Here is a 16,066-nt window from a genome sequence, read left to right on the forward strand (position 1 = left end):
AGCTTATCAAGGATTATAAACAATGTAGGAGTGTGGAGTGGAATATAGACTCCCTGGGTATTTTTGTATTTGGTTAAGACTGACTTCAAAGACACTCTTCTACAATCAGCAAAACCACCTGCTTGCTGCTGTCATGGGGAAGACAAGAAAATGTTTTAGTCGTTTAGAATTTGCATGACCAAAGAATTTTTATGGAGTTTTGTCTACATGGTTTTAGGAGTATCTTTGAAAAATATTATCCGAACTTCAGAAACCGTACACTAAAGGCCACATATCGAATGGCAACCTTGTAGATAATATATTTCTCTAGTGTTACTCCTGTTTTCCTTTCCCTCCCTACAGTGTCTAAGGCAGATGGGAAAACTCATGATGGAATGCTGGGCTCACAATCCTGCGTCAAGACTGACAGCCCTGCGTGTTAAGAAAACACTAGCCAAAATGTCAGAGTCCCAGGACATTAAACTCTGATGTGAGGGGAAGAAATAAGCATCTCTGGAGAAAGCCAGTAGATATTCTTCTGTTTGTGGGCAGAGCAAAAGATGTTCCAGAAGCATCCACAGTACGAGCCTTGAACATCATCCTGCTTCCCAGTGGGTTCAGCCTCACCTCTCAGGGAGCAGCCTGGACAAAGAGAAGTTCCCAGAAACATGTTCTCATCATGTCTGTTTGTAGGAGGGAAAAACCGCTTGGGTAACTCGTTCAAGATATATGATGCATGTTGCTTTCTAAGAAAGCCCTGTATTTTGGGATTGCCTTTTCTTCTTTTTCCAAAAGATGCTTTAATTTTGCCAAAATAGAACAAATAATGTAGATGTTTTAAGGTTTATACTGTTACAGTTTAAATAACAACAATGGAAGTTCTTCCCGGAAATTCTGCTGGAAGGTAAATTTTAAGATATCTTTTTCCATTAGTGAAATTTTGTTGCACTCTGCACACCAAAGGACAGTCTGTGGAGTTGGAGAACATAGAATGGAACTCATCTGAAAGTCTTCCCGCTTCTGCCTCCTCAGACCACTTTGGCCAGCCCTGCCTTTAGGGGCCGCCGCAGCAATGTGAATGCACCTGGGCACAAATACCACCTGTCTGGGGCCAAGTTTTGGGATTCCTGCGGGTGCCCTTTTGTAGCTTCAGACGATATGGAACAAATGAAGTTTTTCTGTGGCTCCGTTAGTAGTAGTTAAGTGTCGATGTCATTCTTCAGAACCACTTTGTGTTTCTGATTCTTTTAAGGCATTTCTGTCATGGTAAAATCCTTTCCTTTTCATTAAACACAAACAAAGGTGGTTTTTTTTTTATGTGCAGAGAATTGACCCACGCCTGGTTTTGATCTCTCAAATGAAGAGATCAATATGAAATAAAATTGCCAGCAGTTGGGTTGAAAACAAGGCTCTTTAAAATAGAGATAATTTGTTCCTGCGTTGTAAGAAAAGTGTGTCAGTCGGATAGAGGATGAGGGTGGGGGTGCAAATGCCCTGTTTCTTACCTATGCAGACAAGCCCGTCCTAGAAGCACAAGGGAAAAGGACGCACACCTTATTGTGTATAGATAAAGACGGTTTCTTTCTGTAATTGTCTCTTTTGTGTCTGAGTGAAGGGAAGGAGAGGAAAGTATGTCAGGTTAATTTAACTGATTGTAACTTAAAATAGAAATATAACCTCCAGATGGAACAGCAGAAAGAACTACAAAATATTGTAGCTGCTGTGACTTATTATTCTAAAAGAGATCTAGATCGAGCATGTACATCTTACATGGTAAGTTCGCATCTTAGAGGAGTGCTGACTCAGTTTATTTTATTCTCGCAATGCTCAGTTCACTTTTTAATTTATTTATGTATTTTTTTCTTCTCTGTGGCACTTCTGCAAAACATCTCCTCACCTACTCAATTCTTTGAGGTTTTAAACCTCCGAGGAACGTTGAGTCAAATCATTGACAGGGCCAATATTCCTTAGCAACAGGAACAAAAAGCTCAGAATTGTGCGCACCCCTCTCAACCGTGTTCATTTAATTTCCTTACTTTTCTTTGGTTTTCTTTTGTTTCCTCGAAAATTCTGCAGTGTTCAGTAGAGAATTGGGAAGTGCTTCTCCTTGGTCTTTTTAAAAACGACGTTCCTTCCAGAATACTCCAGGGGGCGCTGTTTTATAACACATTTTCACCACTTGGTGCCTGAAGGATGGAGGGTTTTTGAAAAATTGACAGCTGCAAGAAAAATGAAAAAATATTCTCCTCACTTCTGAAGGAGGCTTGCAGCTGGTGACTTGTTCATCCTGAAAACCTCTTAGAGCACAGAGTGGTTGTGAGCCCTGCGTAAGTTTGGGAGAACAAGGAGAATTGGTGTTCTCCACTCTAAGCATTCACTTCCCAGTGCTTCATACCTGCATTTTGTTTGTAACAAAGAAAGATTTTCTTAACCCTTGAAAAGGAACAAAATTTCTGTGTTTCAAAAATTACAGTTGTTTCCAAATATAATTGTAATTAGAATGCTGCTTGTAGTGATATTAAAATCACCAAAACAGCAATGTAAACAAATGTTCCTTTCCCTTGTGTCAAATTGTATTCTTTGTTATAGCTTGGAAGGAATATGTACCTAGAACTACGTGTGATAATCATCTGAGCCGTGGAGAGACGCTTCAGTGCCTCTACTTTGATAATCTACAAACAAATGAGTAAACACGGATGCCCGTTAAGTGGGGTCACGTTTGTGTTTCTTGGTTTTCCCTCAATTTAAGCGAGGTTGGGTTTGCTTACCTCTTAGATAAAAATTTGTGTTCTTTTTGGCAAATTTTTATACATAGATAACTTCAAATCAAAATATTTTGTGGGGAGGCGATGATTTGAAAGTAAACTAGATTCTTAGAGAGGCGTTGGTTCCAATGAAGGATGGGAAGAAATTAAAACAGCATACAAATTTCTTCTATATTATTCGTTTAGTTGTTTTGGAAAAATCTAGAGCTTACTTTCTAATTCTCAACCTGATTTACTCACTATGAACATTTAAAAAGTACTCTTGAGATATTTAAAAAGATCCATTTAGTTATTAGAGTCTTTCAATGAGATAGGAATTTATTTATGAGTAGATTTTTCTTTGTGTCTTATTACCAAAATCCGCCTTACTTAGGGAATACTAAATTTAAAGAGACTACCTACTCACTTCCAAATAATCCTTTTTGGTTTTTAAATTTTTAGTAGCTCAGAAGTGAATTTTATTTTATTTTTTATTTTTTTTGTTTTGTCTTTCAATAGAATAAGGGGGAACCTGGAAATTAATATAGTTGATTGCCTCCTTTCAGGACTCTTTCAAAGACTAAGATTTTTCTCCTAATCGCTCCCTCCCCTTCAGGGGAATCTTAAAATATTAGTTGTTAGCTAATATAAGTTTGGTATGCTAAGATGTTCAGGTTTAGAGTTTATGTATGTGTGTATATATTATATAAATATATATGTATATATAAATACTATGCTCAGTTTGGAGTCTGGCACAACTCCATTATGTGGATTACAGAGTAAAATATTATGGATAATAAAGTACTAAATGAAACATAATATTTATTTATGAAAGTGTGTAGTTGGTTAAGTCACAAGGGACAGTGCTATGAACATTGCGTAGGAGGAGACAGGCCTTTGACTGCCGGACAGCACCACTCTCAAGTCACTCGTGATCATTCTTTTTATTCTTTAAACATAAAGCTTCTTAGAAAACATGCCACGATTTTATGTACAGGAAATCCTTTGACACATTTCAGTTGTTGTATAGTCAGGTATAGGAAATACTGAATAATGACAGAATTTCATGTTCCTAAGAGTCATGCATACTCATTAGAAGTTACGGTGGTTTACATTGTTGGTCTGTTCTGGTTCTTCTTTGTGAGCAGAAAGGCACTGAAAGAAGCCGAATTTTTTAAACTTGAATAGTTCTGTAGTTATATCTCCTTAGAAAACCCAGTCACACAGCAGTGGGAATGAAAGACATGGCATCAGAAGTGATTTAATTTAGCAATTATGATTCCTCTTGTAAAACAAAACAAAACACAATGCCATATTTTTGGGAGAAAAGTTGGCAATATATAAGGGGTTTTGTTGTCTGTTTCAAAAGAAGATTCATTTGTGTTCTTTTGGGGAACCAGTGCCTTATTGAATTTGTATATACTGTAATTATTCAGGACTAGGGAACAAACAGTTGTATTTGTTACAAATTGTATATGGCTTTGTTTTAACATTCCCCGAAATAAAATGGTTTCTTTCTCCCCTTGGAAAGAACATGTCTGTTATCTTATAGTTGTGCCTTTTTTCTGTCTCTGAAAATATCACATTTGGAACAGGCAGGAAGGCAGCCATGAAAGAGAGCGATGCAGGTAAGTTGGTATGTTTGGGGCGGGAGAGCAGGAGAAATGGTCTGATGGCTTCTGTTTTCTCTGTAATTAGTCATCTGTTGAGAGTGAGAGGAAAGGTAGGGAAGTCAGTGGTCTGGGAGAAGTGAGACAGGTTAAAATTGCACTGTGGAAAATTATAGCCCAGATGGTTATGGGTGGCCCCGAGGGCCCAGTTCGCTGATGAGACCAACTGTGTGGCTTAGTGGCCCAGAGTATGGCCTGTGGTGTCTCTCATCCCCTCAGTTGTGCGACAGTAGGCCTGTGTTCACTTCTCAAAGACCCCATTTCTGTTCCTTGAAGAGGTGGATAATATTAGCATCTGATGCATGGAGCACTTCTGAAGATGAAATAATCCATGCGTCGCGTGTAAAGTCAGCACTCGGCCGCTACTGAAGATTAGCTCTCAGTACAAAGTCATAGGGCCACCTTTCTGTGTAGTTTCTGTCGGCTCCCAAAATGTAGGCTTGGAGACCACAACAGACGGATTCATTCAGGGTTGAGGGTTTTCGGGCATGTGCAACAATGGATCATGCAGAACGTGGCCTACCGACATCCGGGAGATGGCTGAAGTGGCCGAGTCGGGAAGGGATTAAAGTGGAGGCACTTTAAGCTGGTGGGTTGAGAGAAACTAGGTCTCGGCACAGAGAACACTACTGGGGTTGAGGTGGCCTGCCTATTAGCAGCGACTGAGAAAGGGACTGCAGCCCGCATCTCGCCTCAGGGCGGTGGGCAACAAGGCTAAGGACAGGCGGAAGGGTGTGATCTCGGGAGTGGAGGATTTCATTAGTGGACAAGATTATTGGTAACAAAAGAGGAACCTAAAAGTCAGGCCTTTGGATCAGTCTTGGTGGATCCTGGAGCTCCTAAGGATGGTAGGCAGTCTAAGAAAAGGAACATGGAGAGGCCAAGCTCTCCAGGGCCACAGGAGAATGGAGGGGGGGGGAGCAGTCTGTGAGGGCAGAGAGTAGAGACTGGGGCCAGTTGGGCCTCATGGGCCGAAATGCACAGCAGTGGGTTCCACGCAAGGGCAGTGGTCTGGAAGCAAGAGAACAGCAGGAGAAAGGCCCCAACTTTCCTCCCAACTGTGACGTATGTGGGGTATGGAGGACTGAGGCCATTGCTGTTGCCCTGGGAACAGTGTCCCCTTGGACAAGAGAAAGCCCTCTGCAAAGGGAGAGGGAAAGTATTAGGGGATTTTTTCCTTGAGTGTGAATCTTGGAAGGCAGTGTAGAAAGTTAAGTTTTGAGGAGATCTGTTGGAGCCTGGATCAGGAGAGAGGAAACCCAGACTTGTCTGGGCACGGAGAATATGTAGGAAGGCTTGCATCGGAGTTCCTGGGGACTCAGGAGTTTTCATGTGATTGGCTGTGTTTAGCCAGTTGCGCTTATGCCAAGAGAATTCATCCCAGCACTGGGATTCAGATCAACTTGGCTCACGTTCCATGGTTTGCACTTTCTCACTTCTGTGGAAGTACATAGTCTGAGCACCATTTTCTCCCCTGTAAATGGGATAAAAATACCCATCTCAAAGGGCTCTTCGGAGGAACAAATGAGATGAATATGTGAAGTACGGGAAGGCCCCACTTCAAGCACATAGCAGGTGCTCATCAATATTGCTTTTCCTTACTGATAATTAGCTCCACGGGATATAAAAGCTAGGGACAGTGAAAAGAAGTCACAGCTCGCTGTGGGCACACCTCTTCCACCCCCTCTGGGCCCCCTCTGTATGCTACGGGCATTCATAGGACTTAAAGGCAGATGGATAGTGAATCCCAGCTGAAGAGAACAGAGTCTTCTCTTGGCATTGGTCATTTTCTATTTTTTCTGGTCACAACTGCGACGTACAGATGACCCCACTCTCAGAAGGTCCTGTACCAAGTTGAACATGTCTGTGTGATGGCATTTGTTATAGCTCTGGACTCACCTTTCATTTCCTACCTAGTAGTGCAGTTGTTTGTAAACGTCATTTAAAATCAGATCTCTCAGGGTAGGGCCTCATATTCCTTTTATCCACAAGCTCCCCAGGGCCTTCTGATGCCACTCTTCTAAGACTCTGGGTCTCCCCATTAACTGCCCATCACTATCACCTGGGGGCATTAAACACTCTTATCAACCATGCCACACCCTGGATCTATAAAATCAGGATCTCTGGGGTTGGGAGTCAGGCACTAATAGTTTCTAAAGCTCCTCAGGTGATTCCAGTGTGCACAGAGACTTGAGAGGTACCAATCCTAGAACCTCATCCTGTCCCCAAGGGAGGTTGTGATTACCATCCTTGCAGGATCTAAGAGCTTTTCTGTGCTGCTAAAGAGACACGGTGACTCTTCACACAGAGGGAGTGTTTCGTTATGAAGAAACAAAGGAGGGGGTGCCTGGATTGCTTGGTCGGTTAAGTGTCCGACTTTTTTTTTTTTAAGATTTTGTTTATTTGACAAAGAGCATGCACACCCCCAAGCAGGTGCTCGTCAATATGGATGGAAAGGGAGAAGCAGGCTCCCCACTGAGCAAGAAGCCTGATGCAGGACTCCATCCCAGGACCCCGGGATCAGGACCTGAGCCGAAGGCAGACGTTTACCCAACTGAGGCACCCAGGCGCCCCAGTGTCCGACTCTTGATCTCAGGTCTTGATTTCAGGGTTGTGAGTTCAAGCCCCACATTGGGTTCCACACTGGGCATGGAGCCTACTTAAAAAAAAAAAAAGAAAGGAGGTAGCACTCTCTGTTGCTTATAAATATAATTTATTACCTGTTTAAAAATTCTTTCTTACATTTTGTACATGTTGGCTGACAGAAGAAATGCAGGCAATTTACAAACCAAGGGACTGCAGGAAAAAGTGGGGGGAGGCAGCAGAGAGAGAAGAGCAACACCCAGAGCGGGCATCCCTCACCTCCACCACACAGCGGCATGGCGGATGGGATGCCCAGAGAGCACTCCTCCACCAGGGATTTTCTAGAAAAGGAATTGCATAGAAGATACAGCAAGAGGGAACTCCACAACAACAAAAGAAGTGTTCCATATCTGAAAAGCCAAAGTTGTGTTGTCGTGTTTCCAAAAGAAAAATGACAAAGCACAAAATCTCAATCCGACATTTCTGCAGTTGAACTTGTTCCAAAGGGAACAGCAGGTGGATAACACAGGCTCTTCACCACAGACTGCTGGGGATTTTTTCTCTGACAAACATTGCTTGTCTTCTTTAGAAAGCAAAGAGGAAGGTCACCAACTTGCTACAGCTCCACATTCAACTCAATGAACACATCCAACACTGACATCCCACACACACACAGCGATGACACTCCCTGCAATTGGGCTAAATGCATTCTGTCTGGAGGGCGAGGGCTTCACTACCAATAGCAGGTCTAGGGAAGAGTGAAGAGGAGAATGCAAATCACTCACTCAACTTGTTCTGATTGCTGTCCTCTTTATTCCCCAAGGCCAGGAGGGGTGTGCACTTGAACTCCCACCCCTACGATTACAGGCGTCACATGAGACTTGAAGAATATAGAAAGGCAAAGAAAGGCATTTTCCACTGGCTGTCGATTTCTCGCTCTTTCAAGCTGTTCTAAGACAGGTTTGTTTTAACATGTAGACGATAGCTCAGGTTGTGATTCCTGGATGTTGCCTCATCATAGTGCCAAGGTTCAGAGGTCAAGGGCTCATCTACTCCTAGGCTACCGCTCAGCAACACCTGCCTACGATTCACATTCTGAACTCCAGAAGTGAGGGTTATTCCCCCCTGGGTCAGTGCCATCAGGTTCAACCCCAGCTCTGATGGTGCCAATTCCAACAGGTCTTTGGAATTGAAGGATGACACATAGAACTTGGTAATATTTATAAGGGACCCTGAAGTCTGATGGCCTTCAGCAATTTATCATTTTGCTGAGGCACAAATCTGAAATGGCAAGTGAAGAGGCTGGTAGGCAGCAAACACTTTGGCTGGTGGGCAAGCTGCCTGTATCTTGGGGCAGCTTCCTTGTTTTCTTCTCAACAACGGGTGGGCCCCAACTCTTGTGAGGTTCTGCAGAGATTCCCAACTTGGGATTCCAGAAGAGCTCTTCAATACCAAGAGTCTTAAGTATATAGCCAGCTGGGCAACAGCATCTTAGAGTTGTGTGGTTTTGTGTATGAGTATGTGTGTAGAGTTCCTGTTGGTTTGTCCCGGTGATGCCTCCCGCAACCTTTCTAAAATAGGTCCAGGGGCATATATTACATTTGGTTGAGTTGAGACCATTACTATCCCACCACAAATCAATACAGAGAGGGGACAAGCCTACCAGAAAAGCTGGGAGCCATGAACTCTTTTGAAGACAATTTTTTTTTTTTTTTTTAAGTAGGATTCCTGACAGTGGGGGCAACCCCAGGGCCAGTAAGTCTGATGGATCAGGGAGTAAATTGTCAGACCTGGTTTGTAGGGAAAACCTACCCAGTGACCTACAATGCCATCTCCCTGCCTTTCAAAAATAGCAGGTTTTAGGCATGAATTTTGGAAACTTATGACTCCATTTGGCTAACTTGACCTGTATGGACACAGGTTTAAATTAACATTGGTTGCAATGTCTTTATTCCCCTTATGCCTTATTCCATTAAAAAAAATCATTATGGATACAAGGGAAATCTCTCAAAGTGATTATTACAGCCAGAGATTACACAAATAGATTTCTTAGTGTAGAGAAACAGCACTTCATTGCACAGAGGCAAAGTTCAAAGGATTTTAGTCAACATTAGCTCAGTAAGGTTAAAAAAAACCCCACAAAAACAAAAAAAACCCAAAGTGTAATAGTTGGTCCTATGAGGCACTCGGAAGGTAAAAAAAATGTTTTATTACCTTGAGATAATCAATAATAAAAATATTTTTCCTTATTGGATCTATAAAATCTAATGCTCATTGACCACTATCATCTTTACAAATAATTGGTTTTAAGCAACAACATTCTGATTCACAAAAGCTCCTCTATTCTCAAAGAAGATGGATAAAACCCAGTTTCATGTCAGCTGTTTCCATGGTCATCCTTTCCCTCATTGGCCTTGGATTGGTACTGAGGTCTCCATGTGAAACAGGTAACTTGTCCAGAGCAACTGCTCAGCAAAAGCTAAAGCTCACATTCAACTTGAAGACTGAAAATTCAACATGTAAACTTCTTCTACTTTCTTTGCACTCTTTTGCAGGTCCTCATATAGTTTTTATTTGCTTGGCCCCATGGGGGCAGACCTTCTATTGGCAAAGGCTTGTGAATTTGGGGAAGTTAGTGATCAGCTTCGGACCCCCTTCCTCACACACTGACGACAGAAGTAGACCAAAAGCATAGCCACTGTGGTCCTGACGTGGTGATAGACATGGGGAGACACAAGATGAGAGCCTCATGTGCTCCTCTCCGGAAGCAGAAAGTCTTGATTCCACCGTCTGAATGCTTACTTTGAAGATATCTAACTTGTAGGAGAACTATCTTTTAAAAAAATTACAGGATGTCTAATTTCAGAGTATCCTAAACTCAAGACTCCATGACTTCTTCCTAAAGAATGGCTCTACCGGTTGAGTTGAGAGAGTAAAGTACCTAAAGTAATTGTAGATATGAAAATGGAGAATGGTTTATCCAGTTTCATTTGCTACCTCACCCAAAGTCTTGCCCTGCCTTCCTGGAAGAGCTTGTATTGCTCATGTGAGGATGGGGATTTTTCCTTCTAGCGGAGGTGAGTGTCCACATTGGTGTCCACACAGTTTGTGAAAAGGCTGTTAGCTGTTACATGTCTGTCATCACCATGTGTCCAGTTACCAATTCTGAATCCAATTTCTATTCCTTCCAGATCACTCTAAGGAAAACTGAGTGAAGTGGTGAGAAGATGAAAATACGATGAAACCTCGGCCTTTAGACAGCCAAACTCAGAAGAAAGGAAGCTTCTAGAAGTCCTGCATTAGTAATCACAATTGTTGCTTCCCTAGACACAGTTCTCTCACTTGCATACATAAAACATTTCGAAGTGGATGCTTCTTACATTTCCAAAAATAAATATTAGAGAACTAAAAGGAGATTTAAAACATAAAAAGCCCAATCAAAAATGTAAATGATACGAATGACAACTCTTCAGAAACTGTTTTATACAGATATTTATGTATTTCTATCATTTCTATTACCAAAAACCAACTTGAGACCTATTGTGTGAGAAGGAGTTGATGACATGGCTAGCCTCGATGTAATTTTGGTACGGGTAATTTAAGTAAAAGAGTGTTACAATAAGAAAACTATATATTTGAAGTGAAAATTTACCCACAGCTATCTGTCATAAAGGTCCTGTTGACTTTTTAGCTCTCAATTCCCTTTGCCAAACAACTTTTAGTGAATTTTTGTTAAACTCAGGGTAGACTGTTGTGCACCACTAGATGGCACCATGCACAAATGATAGGTGGGTTCCCCCCTCCCCCCCCCCCCCGCCACCGCCCCATCCAAAGGAAGTAAGCATGTCCTTCCCCATAAGCTATGTAGAAGCCCTAGGAATCAAAGGCAGAACATGTCACATAGAATGATGAAGTGGCTCTCTATGAAATGAGCTGTTGAGTCTGGACCTTCTAAGTTTGAGAGCAATCTAACAGCTATTATTTTACTCCAAAGGAGAAGGAAATCAGAATTCGTAGTGAAAATTATTTGACATAAGTGGTGTGTTGTACGTAAGGGAGTTGCCATTCACTCGATGGGGAACATAACAGGTTCTATGACAGATGAGTACCTCACTTAGATGGAATCAACCACTCTTCCCTTTGTCACGAGGCATGGAAGTTCCTTTGAGCATCCTTCAGATGTCTAATTCTTGATTTCCATAGATGACAGCTCCCAAACCAGGAACGACGAGAAATCTTGAGAAGTTATTTCAAATGGAAGTAATGGACAATAGCTCTCTTTCCTCCTCTTCCTTTTAAAAAAATATCTATTTAAAAATCTTTTTATGTAGAATACAGTGTTACTATCTTTTGGTCAAATATGCATTGGTACAAACATTATCCACTGAACTTGTTTATTACTGCAAACTCTTCCTTTCACATTAGCATAACAGAGACTTATGTATGGTGCAGGGGGGTGGCCTGAGAGAGACAGGTTATAGAATGTATGCCTAAAACAGAAGATAAGAAACAAAAGGGGTGAGAGAAGAGGCTCTGTACCAGAGTATCAATAGTTCCTCAATGAGGAGGATGGAGGAGTCTTGGGAATATCAAGAAGTCACCAAAATAGAAGAGGAAATACATGTCTAAAGAAAGAGGAAAATATATAGAATGATTTCTCATTCAACTCCAGTCAGCAACCTGTATACCTCCAGCCCAAAAGTTAACCACAGCCATGTTTCAAAGGCTCTGATTCATCCACATGGGTGCTTGTTGTTCAGTCGTCGTTTGGCTACTGGCTGCTGACCCTGGATTTCCCACTTGCTGAATGAATTGAGTCCCTGGGTTAAAACAAAGAGCCTGTGACAGTTCTAAGGGAATACCATAGTTTACACAAAGTCGTCTTTGGACTACTTCTCAGTTAACTTTTTTTTTAATTTAAAAAAGTCTAATTAAGACAATAATAGAACATAATTTGCAATCGGTCAGGAAGGCAAGTGGCCCCAAGAGAGGAAAGAAAATGATAATAAAGGTATGCTGTCTCTTGGCGAGCAGCCCAGAGACAAGGCTTGAAAGCGTGACAAATAGGCTACAAGTTAGAATCCTCCTCTTCCAAGCTGGAACTATTTGGAAGGCATACTGTAGCCTGGGCAAGAGACTAGCTGACTCTTTAAAGCCTCCAGCTCAGAGTCCATGGTGGTCCTTGGACTGATGAAGGAGACTGGAGACATCATAGTAGGAGTCCAGCATTTTAGAACCTTGAGAAGACCTACTACTTCTACCCCTTCATTCGACATGTGAGGGAACTGAGGTCCAGTGAGGTTAAATGACTCTCCCAGGGGAACACAGCTAGACAATGACACACCCTGAATGAGAACCGGGTTTCCAGTTGCCAGCTCAAAGGCTGTTCCTCCAGGCACACAGCCTCTCCAGTAGACAGAGTACCCGGGCGGGGGGGGGGGGGGGGCGGTGTCAGGGTTTCGGTGACAGAACCACAATGTTGAGTGAACTTAGTCGAGAATGCTTCTCACAACAAGACTTGGAGGAGAAAGACCTTGCCTGAGCCAGCTGAAAGAAGAGACTGACAAAGCCAGTAAGCATTGACTATGTTTCTGGGGCAGAAGGATGCAAGAAGATAAAAGGTCAAGGAAGCAAAGCCTGTTTAATTAAACTGGTGACCACGCCCACCTTATCCCATCAGAAGGTGAAGCAGGTCTAGTCAATACCTAAATACTAACAGTACTGCTAACAAAAACAGAAGTTAAAAGAAAATCCTTTTACTAGAATACCTGTAAATACTCATCAATAATAGTAATAGTGATAATAATAACGATACCTTTTTTTATAAAAAAAAAAAACACTTCAAATTGCATCTTACAAACACACACGTGGTGAAGAAATGCTTGTTTGTGTGGCTGAACATGAATCACCGTCTTCCCTGCAATGCTACAGCTTTATTCCCAGAGGGTGACCAGACGGGTACCCTCAAGGAATAAGGAATCTTAGTTATTTCTCTTTTATACTTAGATTCTCCACTTCCCTGATACAAACAGTAACACTGGTTCTACAAGTTCTAGAAACAGAACACCGATGGGGAGGATTATCTGAGACACTTGATGCACACAGTTTGTGGCAAAAGTCTGTGATTTCTCTGTAAATTACTAATCTGAAATAGACACAACAAACTGTCCACAGCTTCAACTTCAAATGATTTAAACAAAAATAGAACGAGCCATGGACAGTGTCTGCATCCCTGTCCAATCTGATGTAAACAACGTTTGTAGAAATTGGGTTTGTTAAGAAAGTTTATCCATATACCTGGATAGCAATAAAAAGCGTTTCCTAGGAAACTGTAAGATCCTGTACCACACAGCATACAGCCCAACTAAGAGGAAAATTAGGTCGGTCTCTAAATTCAAGGTACAAATTTACACAATTGTCCTTAGGTCCTGTGATGATGTCCATGCGGTGGGCGTATCTGTCAGCAGCTGCATCTGCTTGCCTTCCCTCTCCCGCCTGCAGTCTTGCCTGTGAAACTCATCGGTCATGGGCTACTCTGGATTTCCTTCTCCACGCGATGTCCTGGACGGCCACAGACCCCCAGTGCCTTCCCGTCCTTCACTTCCAGTCCCGGCGCGGGTCAATACTGCCCTTCTGCTGCTAAAGACACTACCGTTTCATGCCTTCCCATTTCTTCCAGGACAGCCGCCAGCACGCTCAAGTTGCCGTCTGGGAAGTTCTGTGCTTCCCAGAGATCCAGGATTACGCCAGTCGGGCTGGATTTGGTGGCAAAGTAGTTCAAGTACCTGCAATTGGGAATGGGAAAGTGTGCTGAATGGTGAGATATACAGATCTGTTTTCTCTGCAGTTGGTACTCACCCCTTCTGTCTCTCCATTTGTCTTTTAAGTCTCCGGGTCCCACTGGAGAAGCTGCGGTTTACAGTGAGCCGTCCTAAATAACTAGCATACACTTAATTAGATCAGCCCCAGACAGGAGACGCGATGTTTAACTTTGTTAACCTCAACTCTGAGTAAGATAATTTAAGAGACGCGATGTCTATGGGTCATATCCTAAACAGGAAATCAAGACCCTTATGTTTTCTTTCCAGCCCGCGCTCTGATCATCTTTGACAGGTCACGCCATGTTTTGTGCTTGAGAGTGATGGCAGCATTCCACAGAGGAGGCTCTTGAGGTCTCTTTATAACTCAGCATCAAGGCTGTGATTAGCATGTTAATTAAGCATCCAGGGGTAGGTCTTGCTCAACAGGAGATGAGGAAAGACACTTACTTTAAGTGAAGGAACATATTATTTACGGGGATTTAGCCCATCAGCTTTGCAAAGTGGATCACAAAACTCGATACTTAGCTTGTCAGAGAAGCCCCCGAAATATCTTTCGACGATGTGTTTGCAAGACCATGGTGCAAGACACAAAAAAGAAGCTTCATACAGGTTGGCAGAATGAAAAGTAAATGGATGGATAGGAAAACAAAACAAAACAAAACAAAAACAAAACAAAACAAAAAAACCAGAAAAACCAAATGCTGCCCTAAGTCTAACAGTTATCAGCCGCGGAGCTCTAAGTCTAACAGAAACCAGTGGCCTGAAGCCTGGCCACACCCACCTGTCCAGGTTCAGCTTATGGGCCAGCATCCTCCAGTCATGCCCTCTGGTCTGTGGGGCGTCCAGGCTGCTACAGAGCTTCTGCCGGATAGGGGGAGGGATGCTGAAAGCACTGGGGCCCGTCATGGTTGTGATGGTGCTCGCCGGGTCCAGCAGAGGCAGATCGATGCCAGTGGGTTCCTGTAAGTTCAGGCACAGGAACAACACAGCATTATTTCCAAAGACAAAAGCAAGCTCTGTTGAACCAATCGACATAATGCCTTGCTTTGAATGGTAAGAAGAGAATGAGTGCTATTCTTCTTCTTGGTAAGAATGGCTTCTTCCCGGCCGAAAGCTGTGACCTGGCTGAGAAGAAGAAGGACGTTCTGGGCTGACTTTGCACAGCCTTGGATATATAGGTTTCCGCTTCGGACTGGGCTGGGCGAGGTGGGACCTCTGGCGTGATACCGGCTTTTCTCTCATCCTTTTCAGGATGAAAGAGGACAGAGGACTATCCATACTCCTAAAGGGTTAGATTTCAAGAGAGGAGAAATGTTCAAAAGGGCAGTTCTGTGAGAATGAACAGATCTAGGATTAGAAGGCAGAGCTTCTAGAAACTGTGTGACCCTCAGGGGAATGCCCTGGGCAAATGCCCCAGTCAATTCTCTCTCTCTGACCTCTGCAGAAGAAGAGTCGGTTCCGCTTTTGTCGAATGAAATGGAACACAGCCCACCCCCAAATGGTATCAAATTAAGACTAATTTTTTAAAGAAAATGGCGAACACAGTAAATTGCCTTAGGGCAAGCGCTAATGGCATCCTCCAATTGCTGTACACCCTTATTTTTGTTAAATCTAATTTTAGGAGAGAAAACCATAAATTGGCTCTTAAAATAGTTTCAGCTCATAAAACAGCACAAATGCGAAATCTGAATTTCATCTGCAGGAGAAACTCTAATCATTTTCTGATCACTTCTGCTGGTTGGAAAAGCAAAAGCAAATGTTGCCTGAGAACTATTAAAGCAATAAAAGAAAATCTACTTAATCTACTTTAAATGTCATCTCTCTCTTTCTTTCTCTTTTAAAGCAGGTAACTTCTTGGTGTAGGTAATTAGTTGCTGCGGGATAAACTAGCCACGTGCAGTTTGAGTCATCATGAAGTCTCTGGTCCCGTGCAGAGTGCTCAGCTCAGAGGGGCAGTGCCACCCCTGCCCAGAGCCCCCCAAACCTGGCTGCCCCCGTGGGGATCAGCGCTGTGTCCCGGTGTAGACCGACGGCATGCTCTGTATTCTCGGGCTGACCGGCAAGGCTCACTGCTAGGCTTGTGCGATCCCGCCGCACGGGGTCCCATCCAGGGCCTTGGAGGGCACAATAGAGCAAAACAAATTCTTTCCTATAACACACGGGGGCGTTGTTGCTGCCGTCACAGTATTTGGCCTCAAACCCCCCCACACTGGCAAACTGAGCCCCTGAGGATTCCATGCGCTCCTCCGTGTTAACTCCAGCCCATGCC

At 43.0% G+C, this 16,066-nt stretch overlaps 2 protein-coding genes across 5 annotated transcripts in view; one reads left to right on the plus strand and one right to left on the minus strand.

Annotated features, from left to right (window-relative positions):
- Window positions 1-4,256, plus strand: part of BMPR1B (bone morphogenetic protein receptor type 1B) — a 401,636-nt gene extending 397,380 nt beyond the window's left edge. For all 4 annotated transcript variants that reach the window (XM_064584821.1, XM_064584822.1, XM_045880732.3 and 1 more), the window contains one exon: window positions 343-4,256. In XM_064584821.1, coding sequence (XP_064440891.1) covers window positions 343-468 — 126 coding nt within the window. In that variant the 3' untranslated portion in view covers window positions 469-4,256. The remainder of the gene's footprint in view (window positions 1-342) is intronic.
- A 6,536-nt stretch (window positions 4,257-10,792) lies between these two features.
- UNC5C (unc-5 netrin receptor C) overlaps window positions 10,793-16,066 on the minus strand; it is a 347,498-nt gene continuing 342,224 nt past the window's right edge. Inside the window, exons 16-17 of the mRNA XM_045880727.2 lie at window positions 14,579-14,757; window positions 10,793-13,761 (exon numbers count right to left, since the gene is read on the minus strand). Coding sequence (XP_045736683.1) covers window positions 13,596-13,761; window positions 14,579-14,757 — 345 coding nt within the window. The 3' untranslated portion in view covers window positions 10,793-13,595. The remainder of the gene's footprint in view (window positions 13,762-14,578; window positions 14,758-16,066) is intronic.

This window comes from Mirounga angustirostris, unplaced genomic scaffold, assembly GCF_029215605.1.
Source record: "Mirounga angustirostris isolate CCGP_5_RB_7025 unplaced genomic scaffold, mMirAng1.0.hap1 SCAF_2, whole genome shotgun sequence".
Classification (NCBI taxonomy): Eukaryota; Metazoa; Chordata; class Mammalia; order Carnivora; family Phocidae; genus Mirounga; species Mirounga angustirostris.